This window comes from Anser brachyrhynchus (genome assembly GCF_964034855.1).
Source record: "Anser brachyrhynchus genome assembly, chromosome: 5".
Classification (NCBI taxonomy): Eukaryota; Metazoa; Chordata; class Aves; order Anseriformes; family Anatidae; genus Anser; species Anser brachyrhynchus.
Genome location: NC_137699.1, coordinates 17,535,864 through 17,559,375, shown reverse-complemented (window position 1 = coordinate 17,559,375; position 23,512 = coordinate 17,535,864). Strand labels below are relative to the sequence as shown.

General features: G+C 38.6%; 1 protein-coding gene across 1 annotated transcript; it reads right to left on the bottom strand.

Annotated features, from left to right (window-relative positions):
• Positions 1 to 400: 400 nt before the first annotated feature.
• Positions 401 to 22,831, bottom strand: FBXO3 (F-box protein 3). The gene is made up of 11 exons (XM_080594518.1): positions 22,539 to 22,831; positions 18,818 to 18,907; positions 16,321 to 16,484; positions 13,747 to 13,861; positions 9,322 to 9,526; positions 7,655 to 7,700; positions 5,326 to 5,410; positions 4,365 to 4,487; positions 3,795 to 3,910; positions 3,244 to 3,434; positions 401 to 1,484 (listed from the first exon to the last, which is right to left on the bottom strand). The coding sequence occupies exons 1-11, from the start codon at positions 22,688 to 22,690 to the stop codon at positions 1,359 to 1,361; spliced, it is 1,413 nt and encodes a 470-aa protein (XP_080450644.1). The 5' UTR covers positions 22,691 to 22,831; the 3' UTR covers positions 401 to 1,358.
• Positions 22,832 to 23,512: the final 681 nt, after the last annotated feature.

Here is a 23,512-nt window from a genome sequence, read left to right as displayed (position 1 = left end):
AACTATTCTAGTACTTCACACTGTTACTCAGACTTCTGTGGGAGGTAATACGATTCTGTTTTACTTCTCCAGATGCTTCACCTGAACAACTGGTGCAGGGGTCACATTCAGTTTTTGTTTTTCTACCTTATACCGCTGTGGAAGATCCAGATGCTGTGTGGCACAAGAAAAAGATGTGCACATTGGGAATCCAATACTAGGGCTTGTAAAAATCTACAGTTTATGTAACAGTTGTAGATAGTAATGGAAAAAAATCACTCGGAACAACAATATGCTGGTATCCCATCATTGGAGCTACTAATTCTGTATGTCAGAAAGAAGAACTGACTACAGGAAAACGTCACAGTTTTTGCTCAAGTCTCGGCAGAATCAGTCCCACGTTGCACTTTAGAGCAAAGGAGGCAGTTAAGTTGTTTATTAATGACAGTGGAAACAAAATAAAAGTGATAAAGCAAACAGATACTTCTTTAAATATAAAGTTTCTAGTCATCTAGTGTTCTGTCAGGCTCTTTTTTTTTTTTTTGGATTCATGCATAGTTGCAAAAACCCATAGAGGATTTAGGGAGACATGATACTTCAACATAAGTTGTCACCTATGACAAAGTCTGAACAGCAAACATCATATAAAGAAGAACTCAGAACTTATTTACAAATTCATAATTTGTAGTCATTGAGAAATTTCTTTGTTATCGAGGGGCAGATTACGCATTTACACTACATTCCAAAAAGGCATTATTCAGAGTCACTTAGCATAAAATTAAGCTGAAAGACAGATTGTCCAAAAATAAGGCCAGTTTCATTCCAAATTTATGCATCTGATAACCAGAATTTTCTGGTACTTATATGTTAATAAAAAGAGCATAAGAGCACCTGATCTAACCCAAATGGGATACATTGACCAACCTGCAAATTTCATTCCTAGCAGAAATTATCAACAGTAGAAACTCATGAGAAAGGACGATAGTACACACCTTTTTTGCCATCTTGTCTATTGCTAATTTTAAATGTTTGTATAAAAACAAATCCCCACACCGCATTTGTAATATGATCATAAATAGGCAATAGTTTAAAACTGTAAGATATGATTACCTCAGACTATCAAGCTGTTTTGCACTTTGGAAAGAAGTGAACAAAACCTAAACATCTTTCTCTTCCTCTCCCTCCCTCCTTTCCCCCCCACTTCCAAGCCAGGGAAAAAAAAAATTATATTCTGATGAATATTAGAGCTGGCACCAACATTCATGCTAGTTGCCCTGATGTGCAACAGAAAGTTCATTTACAATAGTCAGAAATATTCTTATGCACTAGTCCCAAAGAGTTCAGCTTCTGAAAACAGTTTTGAAGCAAACAAAATCCCATCAGGTATGATGTGGGCAGCGTCCAGAAGGTGCGGGAATGTCCAACACTCTACGTCGATCTTCATATTCATCAGTATCTGTGGAATCTTCATCTTCATCCACTGCATATTCATTATGATTTGTTTCCTAATACAAAACATACACATACTTAATCAAAATTTTGTATTCCAGCTACTATAAAGAAGCACTAACAATTCTCTAGAAAAATTGAAAGTCTGTATCACTGCATCAGTTACCTGAGGTAGATACCGTACCCCGTGTCTCAAAACCAGTTCCCTAAGCTTACAATAATAATTAGCAATAAAGATAATTTTGCCAAAGTACTTGACCTTTAACTCAATAAATATCCACTAGCCTTAATTATTCCATGTATACAACTATGTATACAATGCCACAAGGTACCACAATTCAGCACCTTAGTTGTACCAATTTCCTTGGCAGCTTATCTAGACTTTTAATACAGGTAGTTTAAAAAAAAAAAAGAGGGTCATTACTACCTTTTAAAACTAGGAGGTAGAGTAAAAGATATAAAAACAAATGACTTTCACAGTCATCTGACTGGAAGGTTACAACTCACAAGTGTAAGCTTGAGTTAGAGGTGACATTTTCCATTACAAGCACGACCTCTGCTGGCATTTACTGTTAGAGCTACTACTGAGTTTCTCAAATCCCTTGGAAAAACAGGGAAAAGTGTGAAGGTAGATGCTTACTCCTAAGAAAGACTCAGTGCTTGCACAAAGTCTAAGTTCTATCTGAATTAGACACTAAATAAGGGCTATGCTAGTGATAAAATAAAGCAATCTTCTCTAAATGTGCCAAAACAAACAGAAAAGTTAAAGATCACCTCCTACAATCTCCAAACTATAATTATATTACAATTAACAGTAAGCTAAATATCTTATTGATTTCATTAAGTGACTTAATGAAATGCACTTCAGTGTGAACTAGTGACCATCAAAAGGACCAACACCTTTTTAAAATTGTCATTAACTTAAACTTCTGTTTTTGAAGAAAGTGGATAGACCGTTATGGCTAAAACATACCATAGTGTGGTGATACCAAGAAGGAATATTTAAAAGAACTAAGAAATCCAAACAGCTAACTCAATGCCATGTTTCTAGGTACAATTTAAGAAATAAGGCAACTCCTTAAAACAAAATGAACAAACAAACCTCAACATTTCTGCAGTCTGCATAATCAGATATACCTCTGAAATATGCCCTGAACAGACATAACCATACAAACATATATATTTCTGTGCATCCTGGGGAGCGCTGGAGCTCAGACACAGGACAACAGAATGGTCAAGTTCTACCTCTGTTAAGAACCTACAGGGTGACAGATCTCACCTGATAAGACACAGCTTGACCTTAATACCAGACAGAGTTGAGGACCCAAGAAGGAAGACCCATAGCCACTTAGGACTTCTTGTGAAAGCTAGGGCCTAGGATTTTGAATTAAATTGGTAGCATTACATGCCAAAGCAACAAGGATATATGGCTTTACTGACGTAGAAACTGCCTGAAAAGACTGCTACGGTTTCCAGACTGATGTAGGCTTAACTATGGTATGTTTTATACGGAATTAAAAATCCCAATACTGTTCAGTACTGTGAATTTTGCAACAGAAGTGTGTTTTTTTTAATCAATAAACATTCCAGAAGCTGAAAAGAATTTATATAATGGGAAGTTGCCAAAGTCTCAGACCAAGTGATTATTTTAGTTTTTGTTGAACTGAATCTGAAAGAGTCGATTCTCAAGAAAAGAACTGAAACTGGAGTTTAAACACACAGTTGCACTCTCCTATTAAAATTAATCCAAGTGTTCAATGAAAACAGAAGGTGAGACACAAAATCCAGGATAAGCACAAATGCATCTCTACTTACCATTCGTGCTGTAGACACCTTGAATGTTGGACACACCATATGAAATCTGGGAATTGTAACATTAAAGAATTTGTCCTTGTAGTAGAGGCAGTGGAAGGTGTAATACCCCTCCATATATCCAGATGTCGTGGAAAAAGTGGTGCAGCTAGTATATTCATAGACTCTCCCTGGACTGATTATTGGAAACTCCCCTGTTGGTAAAATACCAGATCACAATAAGTAAGGACTAAAGTATAACCACAATTTAGCAGTATGCTGAGCTCTATAACATTCAGGCAGATCATTTCAGATTCCTGTGGACACAAATGATTCTCAGTAACTAGTATTAAAAAAAACTGTTTGAAGAAAATTTAACTATCAGGCTGTTCAAACTTCCCTTGTAAAACAACTTTAAGACAAAACAGATGGATACATATTCCTTCCTTTCAAGCAATGAAATTATGTTTATACAAACCACACAACTGCCACACTCTCATCGTAAGGATTGACTGATAGTGTAACTTTCATAACATGTATGCTAAACACGTTCATAAAAGCAACCTTTTACTTACCAACTACTCCAGGACCCTGAACTTCTTCTACATCACCTTTGGCATTTGTTATTCTCCAGTATCGACTGTCCAGCTGACAAGCCTTCTCAGGAAGAGCATCTTTGGACATTTCAATTCTAGAAGCCAAATAGCATACTTAATGGTTATGTAACTACTTTCATACATTTTAAGAAATGCTTGGTAGTCTTGGGCTATCTCTCAAAATAGACTGGGGGAAAAAAAACACACCACAGTGAAGTATACTGAATCAATCGCCAAGATATACCTGCATGCCTCTATTCACTGTAGTTATTTATCCCTTTCTAAGTCACAGGAGTTACTTAGAACTTCTTCCCCCCACCCATTACTGTACTTCACCAATTACCAACTTGACAGGCACTTTATGTAGCTGGCCAGGTAATATTTTAATGATTTTTTTTTTATTAGAAAGTACTGCATGCTGTGCACATTCAGATACTTCCTATTCATTTTAGTAACTTTATGAATGCTGTGCATAAATTTGCAACAGTTGATGATCTGAACACTACATACCTCTTTCCTGTGTTTTAAGAGTCACGCAGTTATTCTCACCTGATTCTGTAAGTGAAGAAATAGTGCGGTGGATGTACAGAACTGAGTTCAGGTAGAAAAGACGTGGACACAGAAACAGTAATGTCTCCTGTGGTAGCAACACATTCTTTATCATGGACATACCTACAAAAAGGAAAACATTAAACCTAAAAATAGCTCTGAACATTCAGTACAGAAAACTGAAGATGTAAAGTGATTAGTTAATCACTAAGAAGAGCACTGTGAGGCTAGACTTAAAAATAATTCGTAATTTGGCAGTTAAACAAAGGATGTATGCAGAATCTTCAGTATATATTCTTCCCAAACTCATACAGCTACAGCTCTCTGTAACTGCATTAATGCTTGTATTAAGCTAGCTGTATAATTTGATCTGAAGTCAATGAAAACCCACTTGTTTAATAAAGATGCATCTTTATGCTATTTAAAAACCAAAAACCTAACAACTCCTACAGCAAAGAAATTTTCAGATCAGGAACTTGTGTTCTGTAACACCAGGGTTTGACTGAAATAAGGCTCCTATATTTAGAAGGAATTATACATGTGTGAATATTCAAACACCGGAACAAGTCCTGTTTATTTACTTATTCTGCACTGTGTTACTTTAGAGACCAGTTCACTGGAACAACTGATTTTTTAATAGCTAAGAACAGTCCTGCAGCTGCAGTGCGTGCATAGCAGACAGAATAAATGATATGGTACTAGCTATGCTTCAGATCAACTGTATCACAAGATTCCAGTTCTGATAACACAAAGTTACAACCTCTGAAGCTTCTGGTGTTAAAAAAAAAAAGTTTTTTTTAAGCATTCTGTTTTAAAGCTGTATCTGAAATACCTCATGCACTTCCTCTTCTCTCCACCATTAGCTTTTGTATGACAAACGCATAACTACTTCAAAAGAGGTCCGCATTCTAAACGAGCCATCAACATATTGCAATGAAGTTATAAATCCCAGACACAATACCTGAAAATCTGATCTCTGATGATAGGATAACCACCAGTTACAACCTTGTTTACGTAGGATGTAAACCATTCCAAGTAAGATGTACCTAGATGTCAAAGAAGAAAAGTGTTCATAAGGACAGGCAAATTTACCACTAGGTACATTACAATAAATATTCAAAGGAAACAGTTTAAAACTTTGAATACTTCTACAATAAATTCTCAGACTTTTAGATGATTCAGTCAATATTCCAGCTCATTCAACCAACAAAGATCATTTGTAGAAACCAACCTAGAATGAAGATTACATACTCCAGAAATGCCAGAGCAATCAAAGAAGCTCTTAGCTAAGTATATCACATTATAATCACAGCCTTCAAATGCTGGTGCCTGTCATCATGTTTTCCTTATCAAGACTGTTCTGCTATGATTTGGAAAGACGACTAGTACAGTGGCCTATTCTATTTGTGTAGCTATTTCCAGCTAGTCTACCTACAAGTAGCACACAAGCCTGCTGATGGACTTACTTAATTTTGAAATACAAGTTTCCATATGAATAATTTTTAAGAAACCTGCTAACAAGTTGCAGAATTTTCCTCTCCTTGAGAATGGGGATGAGGCATAGACAGAGATATGCTCTGCACTCCTCCTACAAACCCAGAAGAAATAAGGCTGTATGTCATTCAAAAGAAGGTAGAATTTTCTTAAACATACAGCCATTGTCTGAGGAAAGCTTTTCATACACCTACAGCCATTATTTAGGAACAGCTTGAATTCTAAGCAGACAGTCAAGCTGTCACATTTAACTCTTAAAGAGGGGAGTTTCATACACGTGATACTGGCTTTCTGGAAAACAATTTCTCAGCCACAGATCTTCTCAGCCTTGTAATAAAGAGTTCAACAGAAAAGTACACAGAGTTCTTCAAATATTTGTCAATATTACTCATAAAGAACATCTTGAAGCTAACTGAAATACTGTGAAACTATTATCCTAACCTTCACTGACATGTTATCAAGTACTATCACTCCTGTTAGATTACATGTACTTACCACTTCTTACTTTGTGCGAGAGCTACGTGTACTGTCCTTTGATCTTTTGGAAGTCTAAGCAATTCCAAGCTTATTATCCTCCTTTCTACCACTAATCCACAAAATGCAAACCTTGTATAAAGTAACTCCAAATGGAGAAAATGGACCAATTTACTCTGCAACGTTCAAAAAAACTAGATAAATGCTGTATGTAAAGCTTCCCCTCCACCCTGCAATATGCCAAGATTAACCCTTTCAACCAAGTGCAATACATTTAAGTACGATGTCAGACCAGCTCACCATTGAGGCAACGCCATAAAAGCAGCAAGCTCGAGGTAACAATATGAATACACCAGAGTAACTTTAAAGTATTACATCATCCTCAGGTGGAAAGAAGCAAGTAACCAGCTATTACTCTTGAGCTTTTGCTGTAACTTCCCTCTGATGATCCTAAAGCACATAGTGCATTCTAAAATATGACCTTCGTAAAACAGATGACAAACTTTTTACTTCACATTGAAATCAGTTCTTAAATTCAGTAAGTACATAGAAAGGGTTCCTATAATTAGAGTGGCTAAGAGTTTAACTACCTTCAACCTAAACCAGCAGTGGTATAGCATTGTCTAATGTAGTTTCCCACTGTTGCTATTAGTACATATATCCGAAGAAATATACAATGCTAACATGAATTTTGGCACCAGTTAGAACACATTTGTCTAAATTAATTCTTTTGACTCAGTGGGAAAGCATAGTCACTGTTACCAGGTTTCAGGGAATTCAAATGAAGAATCATTTCAGCCAATGTACTTATCAGACAAATGATCATAATGGACTACTACATAACCAAATGACACAGAGAAAATTAGCCAAATCAAAATTCAGAAAGGCTTTCTTCTGTAGCTATGGTTATAATTATTTAGATTTCATGAAGGGACACAAAATATTTTGAACTTCTAACATGGTAGCAAAAACTACTAGAAAAAAAAACTGCCTATCTGGATGTATAACTACTTACGTCATTCCCATGATGGCTAATTTAAAGCTTTTGCTCATCTTGTTAGACAGGTTAATACACTGAGTAATTCATATACAAGACACAAGGACGGACAAGCTTTAATAAAGAAAACTTGCGTCTCATTTCAAATAACCACTGATGTTTTAAATCAGGTTAGCGTCTTATAAGTATTACAGAAAATTTAGAACACTTGCTCTGTACAAGTCAGCTGCACTGTACAGTTTGATTTGATCTGTCAAACACTGACATGTATTTTCTAAACACAATTAAAACATTCTGCAAAATTCTTTATTTTGTAAAGTGTTACCTGTAATGAACATATCAATAGCAGACGGGTTGCGAGCCATTTGGTCCTAAAATGGAAAGTAAGTTATGGATGTAATAGAAGTAAAGCATTAGACTTCAAAGGTTAAAATTCAACATCTGAAATGTAACACAGGGAATGCTTTCCCTACATTCACTAAACCAATTATCTGGCTTCTTAATACACCACTATATTCCCAGCCAGATATTCAAATGTATAATATAAAACACAAATTCCTGTCCCTGTGAGTACTCATCTGATAATTAAATGTACAGCTTGAACATTCCATTAAGGTTAATCAGATTTAATGCATCGCTTAAGAAACACAGCAAATAAAAATATATTGACTTCAAACAGAAGCAGAGTAAAGTTAAGGTTGAAGGAGACCTCTGGAGATGATCAGTCCAAACCCTCTACTCAAGACGGGACCAGCTAGAGCAGGTTACCCAGGACCATGTCCAGCTGGGTTCTGTCTCCAAGAACAGAGACCATGCAACCTCTGTAAGGAACGTGTTCCAGTGTTCAGCCACACTCACAGCTCTTTCCCTATGTTCAGATCAGGTTTCTTCTGTTTCAATTTGTGCTTACTGGCTCTTCTTCTATAATTGGGCAGGCATTACTGAGAAAAGTCTAGCTTTGACTTCTTTATGCCCTGCTATCAAGTATTCATAAACATTGATGAGATTCCCCTGAGCCTTCTCTTCTCCAGACTCAACAATTCCATATCCTGTACTACCACATTCCCCCCTTGAAACAAGCAGGACCGTTCAGAGATGACCCAAAATTTAAGTAGCATTTCAAATTTGAGACCATTATCCAAAATGTTTAAATACTCAGCATAATACAACGGGAGAGCTCAACACCCTCCAAGTGATCCCTTATCACGACATTTCCTGGAAATCTCAGTGCTACATGCTTTAAAAATAAACAGCTAGAAAGTACATAGCAGGAAGAAGATATCCTCCCCACCCACCAACTTTTTTTTTTTTTTTTTATAAATAGAAGAAACACCCTTCACTTCCCCTTCTTTTTTGTTTGGAAGAGGCTTCAGGTGGTGGTTAAAGAGTGGAAGAAGGCTAAAATCTTTTTAGTCTCACTAGCAACAATACAACTATCTTAAAATTCTACAGCTATAAGAATTATGAAAAACCACACAGATAATTAAGTTCTACAAAAGAAAATTTGGTTTATGACCAATTTGTTCTGTCACTAGAAAGTAAGGTTTGCTTAAAACCCAGAGGATACCCTTCAGTAAGTTCACATTTATCATATCTGGGTGAAGAGATTCATATAGATGCTTATCTTCCAAAGAAAAGCTTTTCTTCCTTAAAGTAACAAGAAAAAGATTATATACCTGCCATAGCTCTCAACAAATTTAACTAGTATCTTCCAATAATGATGAAAAGATGAATGCCATCCACTGTCATGAACCTATGGAAATTGCTATAGCCATTAACTACTTCATGTAAATTTCTTTCATCTAATCAGCACTCCAGTTGTGGACTTCGGTGAAACCTGATGGCAACTCAAGGACAAAGAACTGAAACTAGCATGCTGTCTTAATACAATACTTATGCTATGTAAAGTATTTCAGGTGTCAGATAACATGCAATGGGGTACCATCAGTTATTAGAAAAGTACATTCACAAGTATAAACATATCCTCCTTACTGGACATTGATAGAAGATCTCGTATTTATTTCGTCCTTCCACACTCTCCAGGGCCATGTACTGACTCAGGCCAGTGTGAATGCAAAACGTAAGTGGAAGGCATTGTTTCAGACCTAGCCTCTGTTGAAAACCTCCAGCAGCTGTGTCAATATCCAACAGGTCTTCAGAGCGGTAGTGGTTTGACAGCGCCATACTTCCCATCAAACTTGAAACAAGAAAAAAAAAGATAAACAGAAGGTACTACTCAGAATGCAGCGACAGCTTCAGAAATCTTTTCTAAGTATTAACTCTATCAATGCTCTAGATGCATATTAGAGCTAGATGAAGTCCAACTGGAATATTTAGGAGCCAAGCCAAGTTTTAGTTCACAGCACCAGCCTTCATAAAGGAAGGCTTGGTAGCTCTCAAACACTTCCTTGTACATTCTGTGCATCCTAAAGCGCCCTTTTAAACTGTTGGAGATTCTCATTGTCTACAATTATTTCAAAAAAGGTGGAGGCTTTCTGTTAACAGCTGACACAGTTTTCTATAGTAGCATAATGTAACAATAGCCAATGCAGCCTGTATCTCAAGTTTTGATAGCACTGAAAATTAACTTCCACAAAGCATCCATGGTTTTTCTATTAGAGTAACAAGCTGCTATAGTAACAGTCATTGATCAAAACCACAATGATATAGGTGCTTTATACTTTGGAGAAAATGTTGAGAAGTAAAGAAGGAAAACATCTACTGCATCAGAGAGATTAAAATCTCAGTACAAAAACTTAGGCAGACAGATACAAGCAAAGTTGTACAAGGAAAGAATGAGACAATATTCATCAGCATGACATGACAAGACTATCAAGTGTCCTAATTCTTCCGTCTTGCTTTTTGTAAACATCTCTTCAAAAGATGGGATTTTTTGGTGGTTGTTTTTGACAATAAGAAAGCGACTCTGAAGACCATAGGAGCCTCTCTGCTTATGAAAAGAATACACACATTTGGGAAAAAAAGCTGTACTAATCTGAAAAGCGTAACGTATCAGGAATGAAGGTGAGCATCAGAAACTGAACTTAACACTGATACGAGTGACAGGTGAGATAAACGCTAGGGCAAAAATAAAAAAGCAACCTACATTCAACCTAACAGAGGGGCAGAAAACAGAAGAATGGGGTAACATGACTTAAGTATTCACTTACAAGGGCACACACTACAGCAGTGTGCTTAGCAAGAGGAGAAGACTACATTTGTCAAAGCCAAAGAAAAACACGCTGCAAAGAAGTTTTTGTGAATGACAGGAAAGATTCAGTAGACTTCAGATGTAGCCTGGGTTTTGGCAAGGTCTCAGCCTTCAGAGAAAACTTTGCAGAGTAAAAATCAAAGTGAACAATTTAAAACAGACCTTAAATAAGTAAAGGATTTATACAGAACTCCTGTCTAATTTCAGTCCATCTTACTAGCTTTTTGACTTCTGTATTTAAGAAGTCACATTTTCTAGTTTTTATTTTATTAAAACCAGACTTTTTGTTTGAAAAAAACATTTTATCTTCTTTGGAGGCCTTTCTAGAAGAGATGTCTAGCCAGGTCAACATAAAAATTTCTCAAGATTCAATCTCCCCTCATATACATATGCTAAGTATCAACAAACTATGAGATGAGTATCTGACAATACTTTGCTAAGAATTACACTTTAATACCTCCTTAATTCAGGTTACTTTACAGACTGAACTTAAAACTAAGCAAAATACAAGAATTTGACACATTTTAAACAGGCTAATGGCATGAGGTTAATGAAAGCAGTAGTTACAACAATAAATACATTACACATAAACATGTCTTTATATAACCGACATGGGACTTTGAAACATTTGGAAGGACATCAAAAGAAGCCCATGAAATATTCTTCTTATGAACCAGCAGGACACATGAAAAAGTTTACACACGAATGTGCTATATATACACTATGTATCTGGAAAAAGGCCTGAAGTAATAGAGTTCATAGCTTTTGCAATTGTAAGAATACAACAGATTTTGCAACAACAGCTTTCTCATCCTTTTTTTTGTTTTTTGGCAGAATTTGGCTGACATTCTCTCAAAGCTCTGAAAGATGACATATTTTGCCTATGGTACATTAATGCAAGATGTTTGTCAAAATCGTAAGAAAGTTTAAATTCTAACGCAATGTCAATGATAGCACAGGAATTGCATTGGAATTAGCACATGAAAGCTCCTAGAACCAGAAACAAACAGAACAGCCAGCATCCATCCCAAAATCCAGAGACTTTAGCTTCTCCTTAGGGTTGCTGCTAGATCCAAGTAACTAGAACTCAAAGAGATCTGACTGATTGTGCAATTCAAACTAGACTGGGCCACTGTTAACAGCACAGTATTCTTGACAGATCAATTAAGAAAATACTCCTAGGGTCAGAGTAAGACTGATCAGTCCTCCAATAAACTGTCTTTCAGTAACGTCACCCGATAGCATAGCGTGGACTAAAAAGTAATCTGTAAAGGTACATGCGAGAGTAGCTGAGCTTCCTGACTTTATAAACCATATATGAATTTATTTTTCTCCCTTCCCCCAAAGAGGCTGAGAGCCACAACCTTCTCTTCCCCAACCAAATACACAAACCTGTAGTTTACATCTCCCCACCCACACTCCCTTCTAAGTTGCCTTTAACTGATGTTTGCAGATGCAAACTCTTGCGGACGCTATACTTTTACTGGCGTTATGAAAGCAGTGACTCAAAGCACAAGCTGCCACACGTCAGCGTGATCTAATGCTTGGGCAACAGGTTCCATTCCTCTCATTTTTCCTTATGTATTCTTGCTAAAATCTAAGCACAGATACATGAAGTACCTAACAGTGACAACATGCAAGATGCATCCACGTCTAGTCCCAGTGTCCTCCTCCATTTTTGGCCTAACATGCCCATCCCATCAACTCTCTGCAGACTTCAACTACCTAGAGCTGAACTTTGCAGTATTCACCTCCCACAACAAAGTGAAGAGCTATGGGGCTGCCTAGTAAGCGTGTCCCAAAGGTAACACCAGGCCTTCCACTTGTAGCGTGGCAGCCTTTCTTGCTCTGGGTCTCAAGTGTCAGAACTAACTGCTCCACCAGGGAGGTTTGTCAACCTGGGTGTAGGCTCATGCTCTCCATTTGAGGGTACAGCAATAGATCACAGTGCACTGGCAGTTATTCAGAGCAAAAGGCATGCCCGAAGGTGCGTGTCCCCTGCAACAGCCCTTCCACAGGCACGTTACTCATCGCAGTATCACAGAATGATCTAGGTTGGAAGAGACCTCCAATATCACCAAGTCCAAGCAGTAGGAAGAGGTGCAGAGCTATACACAAGCTGCAGAGCTGCATGTTGATCACTTCCAAGCTGATTAAGTGCAATAACTGTACTTTGCATAAACCAACACTTTATGAATCATATTAGGGTTGGTAAAAATTATTAGAAAGTCATCCACTGATCAATGATAATATATTTGCTGTTAGTAACTACCACTTTTACCACTACCACTAGTAAGTACTCTACCAGGCAACAGAAGGAAGCACTTTGAAAATGGAAAGAGCTCTCTCATTTAAAGCCTACAGAACTAGGGCACCTACCTCTCCTCTTAAAAAAAAAAGTCTCTCCTAGAAAAAGAAAGAACTGGAAGTCATTCTTATGGTTGCATAAAGCTGTTTCCCATATTCCTTCCACACTTTTTAGAGGAATTAGAGGAAGCTGTGCCTGCTTTACCTGTGAAGGTTTTCGTAGAGCAACATGAAAGCACTGCCCACTACAGACTGCAATGATTTGCCCTAGTTTACCTTCTTTTGCTAACACTTGTGGCACTTTGTCAAATGCTGGGCTGGTAAAACTTTTTCTAGTTGGAAGATACAAATTCACATCTAGTCATTTGCCTTCTAAACTTGATGTAAAATGAGTTTTTAATTGCTGATACCACTTGAAATTATAAAATCTTCTGCTTAGAAAACTTAATATGCAAAACTGACATTGTGATTCTACTGATGACCACCTGATTTGAAAGTTATTCCCTAAGCATTTGGAAAAAAAAGTTATTAAATCATGAAGCCTTCAGTGTCAAGAGGCTAATTTACATAGGTAACATGAAGCAAAACTTACAGTGGTATGTTGTCTAACAGTTTGAAATTTTAGTTACTACAAAAAAAATTAAAGGCACTCAGTAGGAGAGAAGACTGAAGTGTAAGAATAATTAGATCAATTAAGAATCTACACCACATTTGCGGTTACTTCTGAGAGTAGAACATAACCAATTCTAGGAGTGTCACTAGAAGCAGTCACTCAGTTATAATATATTTAATGTTTCATCTGTCCTGATCAGCAGACTTTTTTTTTTGTTGTTTTTTAGTAAACAGACCAAGAAATACAGCAGGAATTAATGACTTGATATGTAGTTTTTGTTCCTTACCCGGGAACAACTAGCTTCTGTCCATTGTGAATACGAAATGAACATCGGTAGTCGTCAGGGAGTTTGCAGCCTATCTGTGCTTCCACAGCATCTAGATCTTCCTCCCGCACACTCTCTGTGTACAAAAAGAAACAGAGCATGAAGAGGCAGTTTTGGAGGGGGAAATAAAGAAGGGCTGTTCCTAAGAAACGCTCAAATTTAATGCTGCTTCACTACTCTGCCCACAGTATCTATATGCTGCTGCTGACAAAGATGAATACTAGGATTTGCGTTAAGATCTTTTTCTTTAAAATTTTATTTCATATCATTTTGTTAGAGCTGCGTAGCTAGCAATAAGGAGAAACTACGTACACTCTAGACATAACAGCATGTTTTCAGTTGCCAAAGAGAATTTGAAGTAGCCCCAGCATTACTAATTTTTTTTTTAATGTTATTACAAAAGCAAATACAGGAATATATTTCAAAGTATTTTGCCACTTGTAATTCAGAGGAAGCGAGCTGACAGAAATACAAAAGCAAGGAAAATTCAGTTTAACTTAGGGACACAGTTGTCAACGAGCATGATCTCAAGAATCTTCCACTGATTCAAGTCATGCAAATGGCCAGAATCACTAAAAATCAACTTGTTTCAAATACAAAGCGTGGAATTTATAAATGCCTTGATCAAATGAACATAGGCATCAATATTGGGTAATTACTGTATGCCAGGTGTTATACAATGAATACTACACACATTTGAAAGGAAGCTGATTACTTTAACTAATTACTTAATACAGCACACCGATCTCTGTCCAGTGAAATCTCAACAGGCCTGACTTAATCATAAAGTATTTATGAAGTGAAATGAACCTTTCCCCCACAATGTTGTAATTAGCTGACAGAGTCCCAGTTACAACTTTTAGGCAATATTGATGTGACTTTCATCATTCTGAGGGTTGTTTCTTTCAGTTTCCAATCGGACCACCAACAAAAAAAAATTGGCTACAGCCACCATCCATCTAAAATTTGAAGCAATAAATACATTGAGTAAATTGAGGGGATTTTCATATCAATTATCAACAGAAAGGGGTGGGGAGTAACTATTCTTATACCTCCACACACAATTCAGAGGGATTTCTATGTCCTCCTTTCTACCAAACATCAAGTGGATGCCCTGTGCGGTCTGGTCTAATCAAGGTTTTCTGGCTGATTTTTTTAAAAAATATTTTTCATATTTATTATCAGTTTAATTTATAAGGTATGAGTTAAATATCCAGTGAAACACGGTGTTGTTCTAATGGTATTATGAAGGTTTGAGTCTTACAAGAGCTCCTGCTAAAACTTTCCATCACAATACAAGCGTAGAAATGGAAAATTTCACTTTTTTTTTTGTCTTTTGGTAGACAAAGAGAAGCTTCACTGCACCAAATACCTTGGGAGGTATTTGAAAGTAAAACCATGGAAAGATATGCTCATTTCAACACCTCCAACACAGATAATTTCCATCTTATTAATATTTGACTGACAATTCACTGATTCCATATACCTGAGTGCTCTGTTTTCAATAGAGCAGAATGCAAGTTACAGAAATCAAGGCATGGATATCTTCATGAAATACTATGGCCTGTGTAACACAAGACTTTAGGCTACACATAACACTTATGTTTTTTTCCTAAAATGGTATTACTTCAGTAATACTCAGAAGTAACCCCAAAAAAATCAGAACAAAAACCAGCATGTATTAAATTCTAATCACACTGTTATTCACAAATAATTAGAAAAAAAGTAACAATCCAGCAAGCCAAAAAATGTGCAAGACTTACATAGGAAATAGAACATTGTCTATAGGTTTTTCTTAATTTCACAGACCACAGTATTAGGCGAAGACATTTGATTTAATTGCACGCAGATGACTGAAGATGAAAATGCAAGACCTATTTATCCTCATACCAGAAAAGCCCAAACTTGCTTTATGTCGTAATGTATATGATTTATGAATCTGAACACCAGAATTACTTCAAGTATTAAGACACAAACTTAATCTGGATATGTAATTTTAAAAATACAAATCCTTGTTCAGCCACTAATTTACCTTTGTAAGAGGAACACAGTAAGACCTACAGAAGAGGAAAAAAACTCTCCCTTTTTGTTTGGCTTTAGTTTAAAAGTGACTGTTTAAAAGTGTCAATGTGCTTTCGTTAGGTCTTCAGGAAATCTCATGCATAAAAATCACACCAACAAGCCCCAGGTCCTTGAAATACTGGGACTAGTAAAAATTAAAAATAAAAAAAAAAAAATCAGTCCCAGCAACCATAGACAAAAGCAGCAAAAGTATTTTCATTTGTTCACTAGAAAAAAAATAATTGTTTTCTTAAAAGAAATCTTTAGAGATTCTATGGATCACTAGTAACTGACCAAGTACTATTCATGTAGCCCAATTTATTTATTTACTGTAGGGGAAGGGAGAGCATGTCTCCTTGACTTCCAGGGCTCCAGTAACCAATGCACAGGCCTAAGATGAAAACAGTATAAAACCTAATAAGAGACAATGTAGCATTAGCCAATCAACTAAAGGAAGTAGGTCTTATACCATACCTTTCAAAGAACCAATCATCCGAGGACACCGCTGTCCCAAGTATTTCTCTAGGTCATCCCAGGCTTTTTTCAATGTAGCGTAATACTGGATATATCTTCCTAGATCAGAGTAGGTGCTGATGAAGATAGCTTTCCAGCTCTGATTTCGCTGACTTTTTTCTGCTCTAAATAGACATGAAGTAAGAAAGGTTAAACACCAGTCTAAAAATCTTGACTTCTAAACCCAATATGTTAATATTTGTTATTTGACAAAAAAGGTGTGCATAATACTATGCCAAGAACATTTCTCAGTCACAGGAAGCTCCACCAACTTAATTAATTCTGGCACCTTTGAACAGAAGTAGAAAAGATTCTGGATACATAGTATCTGGGGAAAATTTAGATAAAATATTTCCATTAAGGAAGAGTGCTGTCTGTTATTAAGTCTTAGGGAACTGGTAAAATAGCTATATCAGATCACATTTCACACATATACAGGGAAGGCCTTTAAAAATCTAATTTTTTAATGACCACATTAGTCATTAATTCCTTTATTTACCCAATAAGAAAGATCAAGGAGCAAAACGGTTAATGGAGAACCCGGTACACCAATCTGGAAAGTCAGTTTCTTAAAGAATCACTGCATATTCAATTCTCCTCACAGGCACAACAGCAGGATACTGGAAGGTAAGCTGCCAATACAGTGCTGATATCTGACAAACGATGCTTGCCTCCAAAAGCGTAGCGGCTTTTGCATTGTTGTGTAAGGACATATTCCAACTCTTCAGAGTCCAATAAGCATGTTCAATCTAAAATATGTAATACAGTTCAATACACCCGAATAATAATTACACACTTGAGAAGTCTTCACATCAGCTTTAACATTTCTTTAGCTCTAATAATAAAAGAAGAAACTTGTTTCTTGAGGATGAGTTGAGGAGAAAAAAAAAAAGACATCAAATGCAATCTGGAAAGTTATATAAACTAATGACAAAACCAAAGAGTTAAAAGAGGAAAAACCCAAAGTGAATCATGTCTCAGCAGATGAGAGAAGTTTCAGTATATATATACTCTCCAAAAGTTATTTGTAGAAATCTCCTTCAGCCTTGATTACTCACTTTTCTTGGTTGAAGGGAGGCCAGCACCTCAGAAACCAACACAAGAGTCTGTTCTGCTTAGTGGAGTCCTAACCCCCTGAACTCCCCCACATACGCAAACCATGTTCCTCTTCTCTAGCATCAGGTACTCAGCTTGAACTTTCCACTTCCTTATCTTGCTTCCCCTGCCCCCCTCACCAGATTTTCCTTTCTAGTTTGGATTCTGCTAAGAATATCACTTAGTATTTTTACGCAGAGATTTCAAGGCAGAACTTTTACATCTTCTTGCATTGTATCTTCACAAGCTGTATATAATTAGAACATTCACTGTATGTTTACATATGCTGATGTCTTGCATCTGGGGAGAAATAACCCCATATACCCAGTTCACAGTGGGTGCCAACAGGCTTAGAGGCAGTTTTGCCAAGAAGGACCTGGAGGTCTTGGTGGACAGCAAGCTAATGATGAGCCAGCAATGCATGCTCACAGCAAAAAAAGCCAACAGATCCTCAACTGCAATAGGAAAACATTGCCAGCAGGTCAAGGGAGGTGATTCTTCCTTTCTGAATGTCACTGGTGAGGCTGTATCTGGAGTACTGTGTTCAGTTCTGAGCTCTATAGTACAAGAGGGATATGGACATACTGCACAAGGCCTCAAAGACAATTATGAGATTGGATCAATCTTTCACTTTAGGAGAGTTTAAGAGAGCTGGAACTCTTCTGCCTGGAGAAGAGAAGGCTCAGGGGCACCTCACAAATGTGTACAAATACCTGACAGGAGGGAGTAAAGATGGAGCCAGGCTCTTCTCAGTAGTGTGCACTGACAGGAGGATAGGCAATCAGCACAAATTAAAACCCAGGAAATTCTAACTGTGTGCAAAGAAACACTCTTACTGTGACAGTGGTGTGAGACAGTGCCCACAGCCTCCATCTGTGGAGATCTTCAAGACCGTACTAGACACGATCCTGAGCTACCTGCCGCTGGTGACCCTTCCTGAGCACGGGAGTTGGGCTAGATGATCCCAAAAGGTACCTTCCAAACTCAACTGTTCCATGGTTCCAGTCATAGCAGCCATTGCCACAGACATCCAGCTGTACCCCCATAATTACAGTACTCAGAATATTACTTTCCTCCATGGAATATTTGGTGCCTGATAGTCAGACTGTAGCTTCTCCTTCAGCCTAGGGATTAACAGGGCACCTCTTTGCTAACAATCCATAAAACTTTCATAACACTCCTACATTCATGTAACTTTTATAGGAAATTAACTTTTTTGATACCTCAAACCTTTGATCATTTTGAAGCCAGTAAATGGCAAATACCAATTCTATCTGAGAGTTACTGGAAGTAATGTGGACATAGCACAATAACGTAAGTCTTATTTTTGTAGAGAGAAAAGGCTTAATACAATCACACTTACTCTGAAATAAGCCAGTATTTCTTGCAGTGTCTTTTCCACAATGGATCATGGCTTGAGAGCTGATTTAATCTCCGACTTAAATAGCAGCAACTATAAATATAAAATCATTAAATTTGATTGCAAAAGAGCAGTGAAATAAACAGAGAAATACTAATACATTGTAACTTATGTTCTCATGAAATTAACATCAAAGTTAGTCAACTGTCCTTTTCAGAGTTGTTCTTATAAAGGTTAAGAGTCTCCATTACAGCTGTGTAAGTTGTGAACTACTTTTCTAATTGAACTACATCCTTCAAGAACTTCAAGAATTGTCAACAATTAAGTCATTTTGTAAAGTGGGTCATCCTGCACGTCTCTTCCATCACAAACCTTATCTGAAAGATTTGGGCGTGACTCCATGCCACCAGACGTACGTATTCCAGTAGGCTAGTTATTATGATTTAAATTGCTTCCTTACCTGAATCTCCAGACTCTACCTGATCTTTTTCACTGTTGCCATACTACTGAAAGCTGAATCAATAAGCCTAAGAACTATACAGTTTAAGTATTACAAAGTTATTTTCCACTTTAAGTTATTTAAATAAACTTTATGACAGGAAACAAAAAAACTGCAAGTTCACTCTTATGAAGAGCATATATAAGTTCTTGCCACTGTTGCATTGCAGGTAACACTGCTGCTTCAGGAATTTCAAAGAATCATATACTGCACTATCCAGCATTATGGCAGAAGCAGTATTAAGAAAAACTGTAGGACGTGAGTTGGGAATTGGCTTCAGAATCATTTAAGTTGATCCTTGCTTGATGCAAGGAGATAGCAATAACTAACCCATATTCCCAATGCCTGGTAACTTGGTTTTTAAAAGCAGTAACAGAGCTGCCATCAAACACACAAGCCTGTTCCCATTTTTACTTCTTACAATTTAAAAGCCTTTCTGGAATGTAAAACTGACAATAACAGCAAGGCATTCCAGTATATTTGTGTTGTTAAGAATGTGTGGCAAAACATCAGCAACATGCAGAGCAGTAATACAGGGAATTACTGTTATTCAAAGATTCATAGAATTTAAAAGAAACAAGTGTCTCATTCAGTCTAACCTCAACACCAGACAATAAACCTTTTCCTCCTTCTGTATTTGACCTGAATTGTCAGTTATACTTCGAAGAAACTTGCAAAAAGATACCACAAATACAGATGCAGTACCACCACTTCCTCTGGTAGCTTGTTCTAACAATTAATATATGTGTTTTAATGGCTGTGATTAACATCTAAATACCCTAAATGAGGTTACCAAACTTCAGCTTTCAGTTACTGACCTTTTTTTTTTTCCCCAGTGTAGCTCAGATATTGGTAAATTAGAAAGACCAACAGTGTAAATGGACATAGTTACATACTGAAATACAGATACCTCCAAATCTTGTCTTTGATAAGCTAAGTAAGCCAGAGTCCAGGCCTAGAGAAAACATCTTGTGCTGAGACTACAGAATTTTTCATGCTTATCTGCCCGGTTCAGTGTTTTTTTCTTTTTTTTTTTTTCTTCCCTTAATATCCATTATAAGCTGTTTAAACTATAACTATATTAGTATTTCAAAACTAACCTGAACAATGCAAAGCGATTCTTCCTTTGGATGCCCTGCCATTACCTTTCCACTCTCAAGAACACAAAGACATCAGTGCATTCATTTCTACCATCATAATCGTTTTACTAATGAGACACGCTGAATTGATTGTTAACACCCTTGGATCTTTTTATTCATTGCCTTCCATCAGCACGGTCTTGCACTTTTTTTTCCCCTCAGAATTACAGCTCACTTACTTGACTGGTCAGCTTGACCAGAACACAGACCTCTTGAAAGATTGCTGTGTTACCTCACCTCTCTTTGCAGCATTTGTAAATTTTAATGGCTTTACCTTTAGATAAGATGATATTCAACACCTGTTAATGGTTTGTACTTCGAATTTAATAGCAATCCCAACATAATCCCACTAGAAACACCATGTTGTTTCATGGCTGCTCATTAACAGCAAAATGTTGACATTTGGCCATGTAAGAACTTCATTCACAACACAACGAATGTTTATTTGTAAATTAGAATATCCTGAAGTTAAATTCCTATCTGAAATCTACTATGTTGGTGCTTATCAACCAATCCTGTAATTGCTTGGAGAAAAGTCACTGTGGCATCAGAGAAACATGTCGTTTCAAACAGGCTTTAATTGCATCTTCAATCAATTCTCATTAATTACATACATATTTTGTCCCATGTCAGCTTTTCTGTTATTTAAGGACCACCACCAGGCTAACCAACCTGTGGAATACTAGAGAAACTGTAATGTTTGTGATAGAGCATGTACATGTCACTAAAGCAAACAGTAGCAAACTAAAGATTTCCTCAATTGCTGCTCTGAGTACCACGAAGAGCCAGTTATGCAAAAATACCATTGTCACCTTTAGAGCTAAGAAACCTAACCAATGGTCCTTGCACAATCAAATCCATCTCATTTCAAATACATAACAAAAATAGGTACTGAGCCTAACTGCCTTTACTACACCATCATCAACTACTACTAAATCATCTACATTGACTGTACGTTTTTACTTTCGTTACGCTTAGCCTTTTTTACTGTCATCCTAATAGAAGTCTCTCTGATGCCTTCATCTTTCTTATTAACATTTTGGAAAAGAGAAACTACTTTGATAATATTCTATGTGATTCATACACATTCCTCCCCCAACTAAATACTGTGATTCCAATCACTGCCATTGCTTGTACTCTATTGCTAAGGTTTTAGCTAAAAACGTTCTTATCTTCACTGTTTGACTCAATCCTTTAGCCACCTAGCAGACCATCCAAGAGCAGCTTGCAACTTTCATTCATGCTTTTTTCTGCCTGAAAAGTCCTCCTGTTTAATTTTGTTCAGTTTGCCTCAGATTCCAACAAGAGCTCATTCAGCTATCTGAAAACACTTACTGGCAACAAGACTGCCCTTTGTTCGCCCGCAGACACGCGGGACTTTCAGAGAAGTACTAATTTCATCAACTGTTACTGGTTCTAATGCGTAACTTAGAGACAAATAAAAGCGGCGTGGCATGCGGGTGAGAAGAGCGAACATCCCCTTTTGCTTAAAAACAAAACAAAAAGGGCACAACACTGCTCTTCTAAGCGTGCAATTCGTTAGGATGCCTTCCACCGAGCGGTTTCTCCAGAACAAGCCGAATCCTTTTCCTGCCCAGCAGCGACAAGTGCTTCAGGAGCGCTCTGCCCCAGCCTCGCTTTCCCCGTCTGTCACATCCTCCTGACCCCGTTTGCGAGCGGAGCCGTGCACGGACTGAAAAGTTGTGCAACCGCGGCTCACCGGGAGGCTGCCGCCCCGCACACCGCCTCCGCCCGCCCCCCCCCGGGCTGCCCCCCCCGGCTCCCCCCGGCGGGCCCCCAGCTCCCGGCCGCGGGGGGGCGCCGCGCACCTGCCGGCCCGGAGCTGCCAGCGGCGGCCCGGGGGCGCCGGGGCCGCGGAGGGGAGCGGGCCCCGCCGCCGCCACCCCTCCGCCGGCCCGGCCTCGGCTCGCCCCGCGGCCCAGCGCCGAGCCCCGCGGTCCGGGGAACGCCTCCCGCGCCTCCCCCAGCCCCCCGCCGAGGCCGGGCCCGGCCCTCTTTTCCTCCCCCCTTAGCCCCCGGCGGCTCGTCTCGGCGCATCCCGCGCAGCCCGGTGCCCGTGCCGCACCTCATCAGGTCGCGGTAGTCGAGGAAGCTGAGGATGAGCAGCAGCGGGTCGGTGGGCAGCAGCTCCAGGCTCAGGGCCGCCGGCTCCATGTCCAGGGGCGCCGCCATCTTGCGAGACGTCCCAGCGGCGCCGCCGGGGCCGCCCCCGCCCATCGCGCCGCGCCGCTCCGCTGTCGGGGGGGGGCGGCCCGCAGCGCCCCCTGCCGGCCGCTCCGCCGAGCTCCCCTCCTTCGGCCCTCCGAGGGGAGACGCGAGGGTTCTCTGCTCGGCTGGGCCACAGGAGTTGGCGTTAGGACAGCACTGACGAGACAAATACAAACCTGCTTATATACTTGGTCCCTATAGGTTGGTTCTGTAGAATCCACTGGGACTGAAATTAGAAACATAACACAGTTACACGTAACTGAGAAAGTAAACTTCCCGAGGTGAATCTCTTTCCACCAAAAAACATGTATTGCAGCTTAGAGGTGTACCAGCTACAAGGTTTAATCTTAATATTCAAGGGTGTTTGGGGCTGCACCCCAAACAGGATTATTGAAGTGACCCTTCACAAACCACTTTTAACGTGGACCACCTCAGATATCCAATTTGCAGCAAGGCCTCACAAATCTTTATTTAACAACTACAGTAACCTGTCCTTAACCTATATACGGTTGGCCAAGTTTGATAAACTTTGCTTCTTACCTCTGTATCCAAATCTTGTGTCTTAATCTTGAATCTGTATCACAAGTTTATTCTTAAGTTTCCTCCACATTTTATCAAAAATAAATATATTTTCAGAGAAAGTGTATTTTCATTTCATTCTAATCCCTTTGAGAGAAACGTATTTTCTGGAATGTGCCGTCTGTTCGTGCTGGGACCTCTGGAACCCAAGCCCGTGGCTATGTCCTCTCATGGGCCTGTCCCCAGAGCCACACACCACAGAGCCACCAGCTTCCAGCCCTCTGCTGGCCCACACCACGCTTCAACAGGACA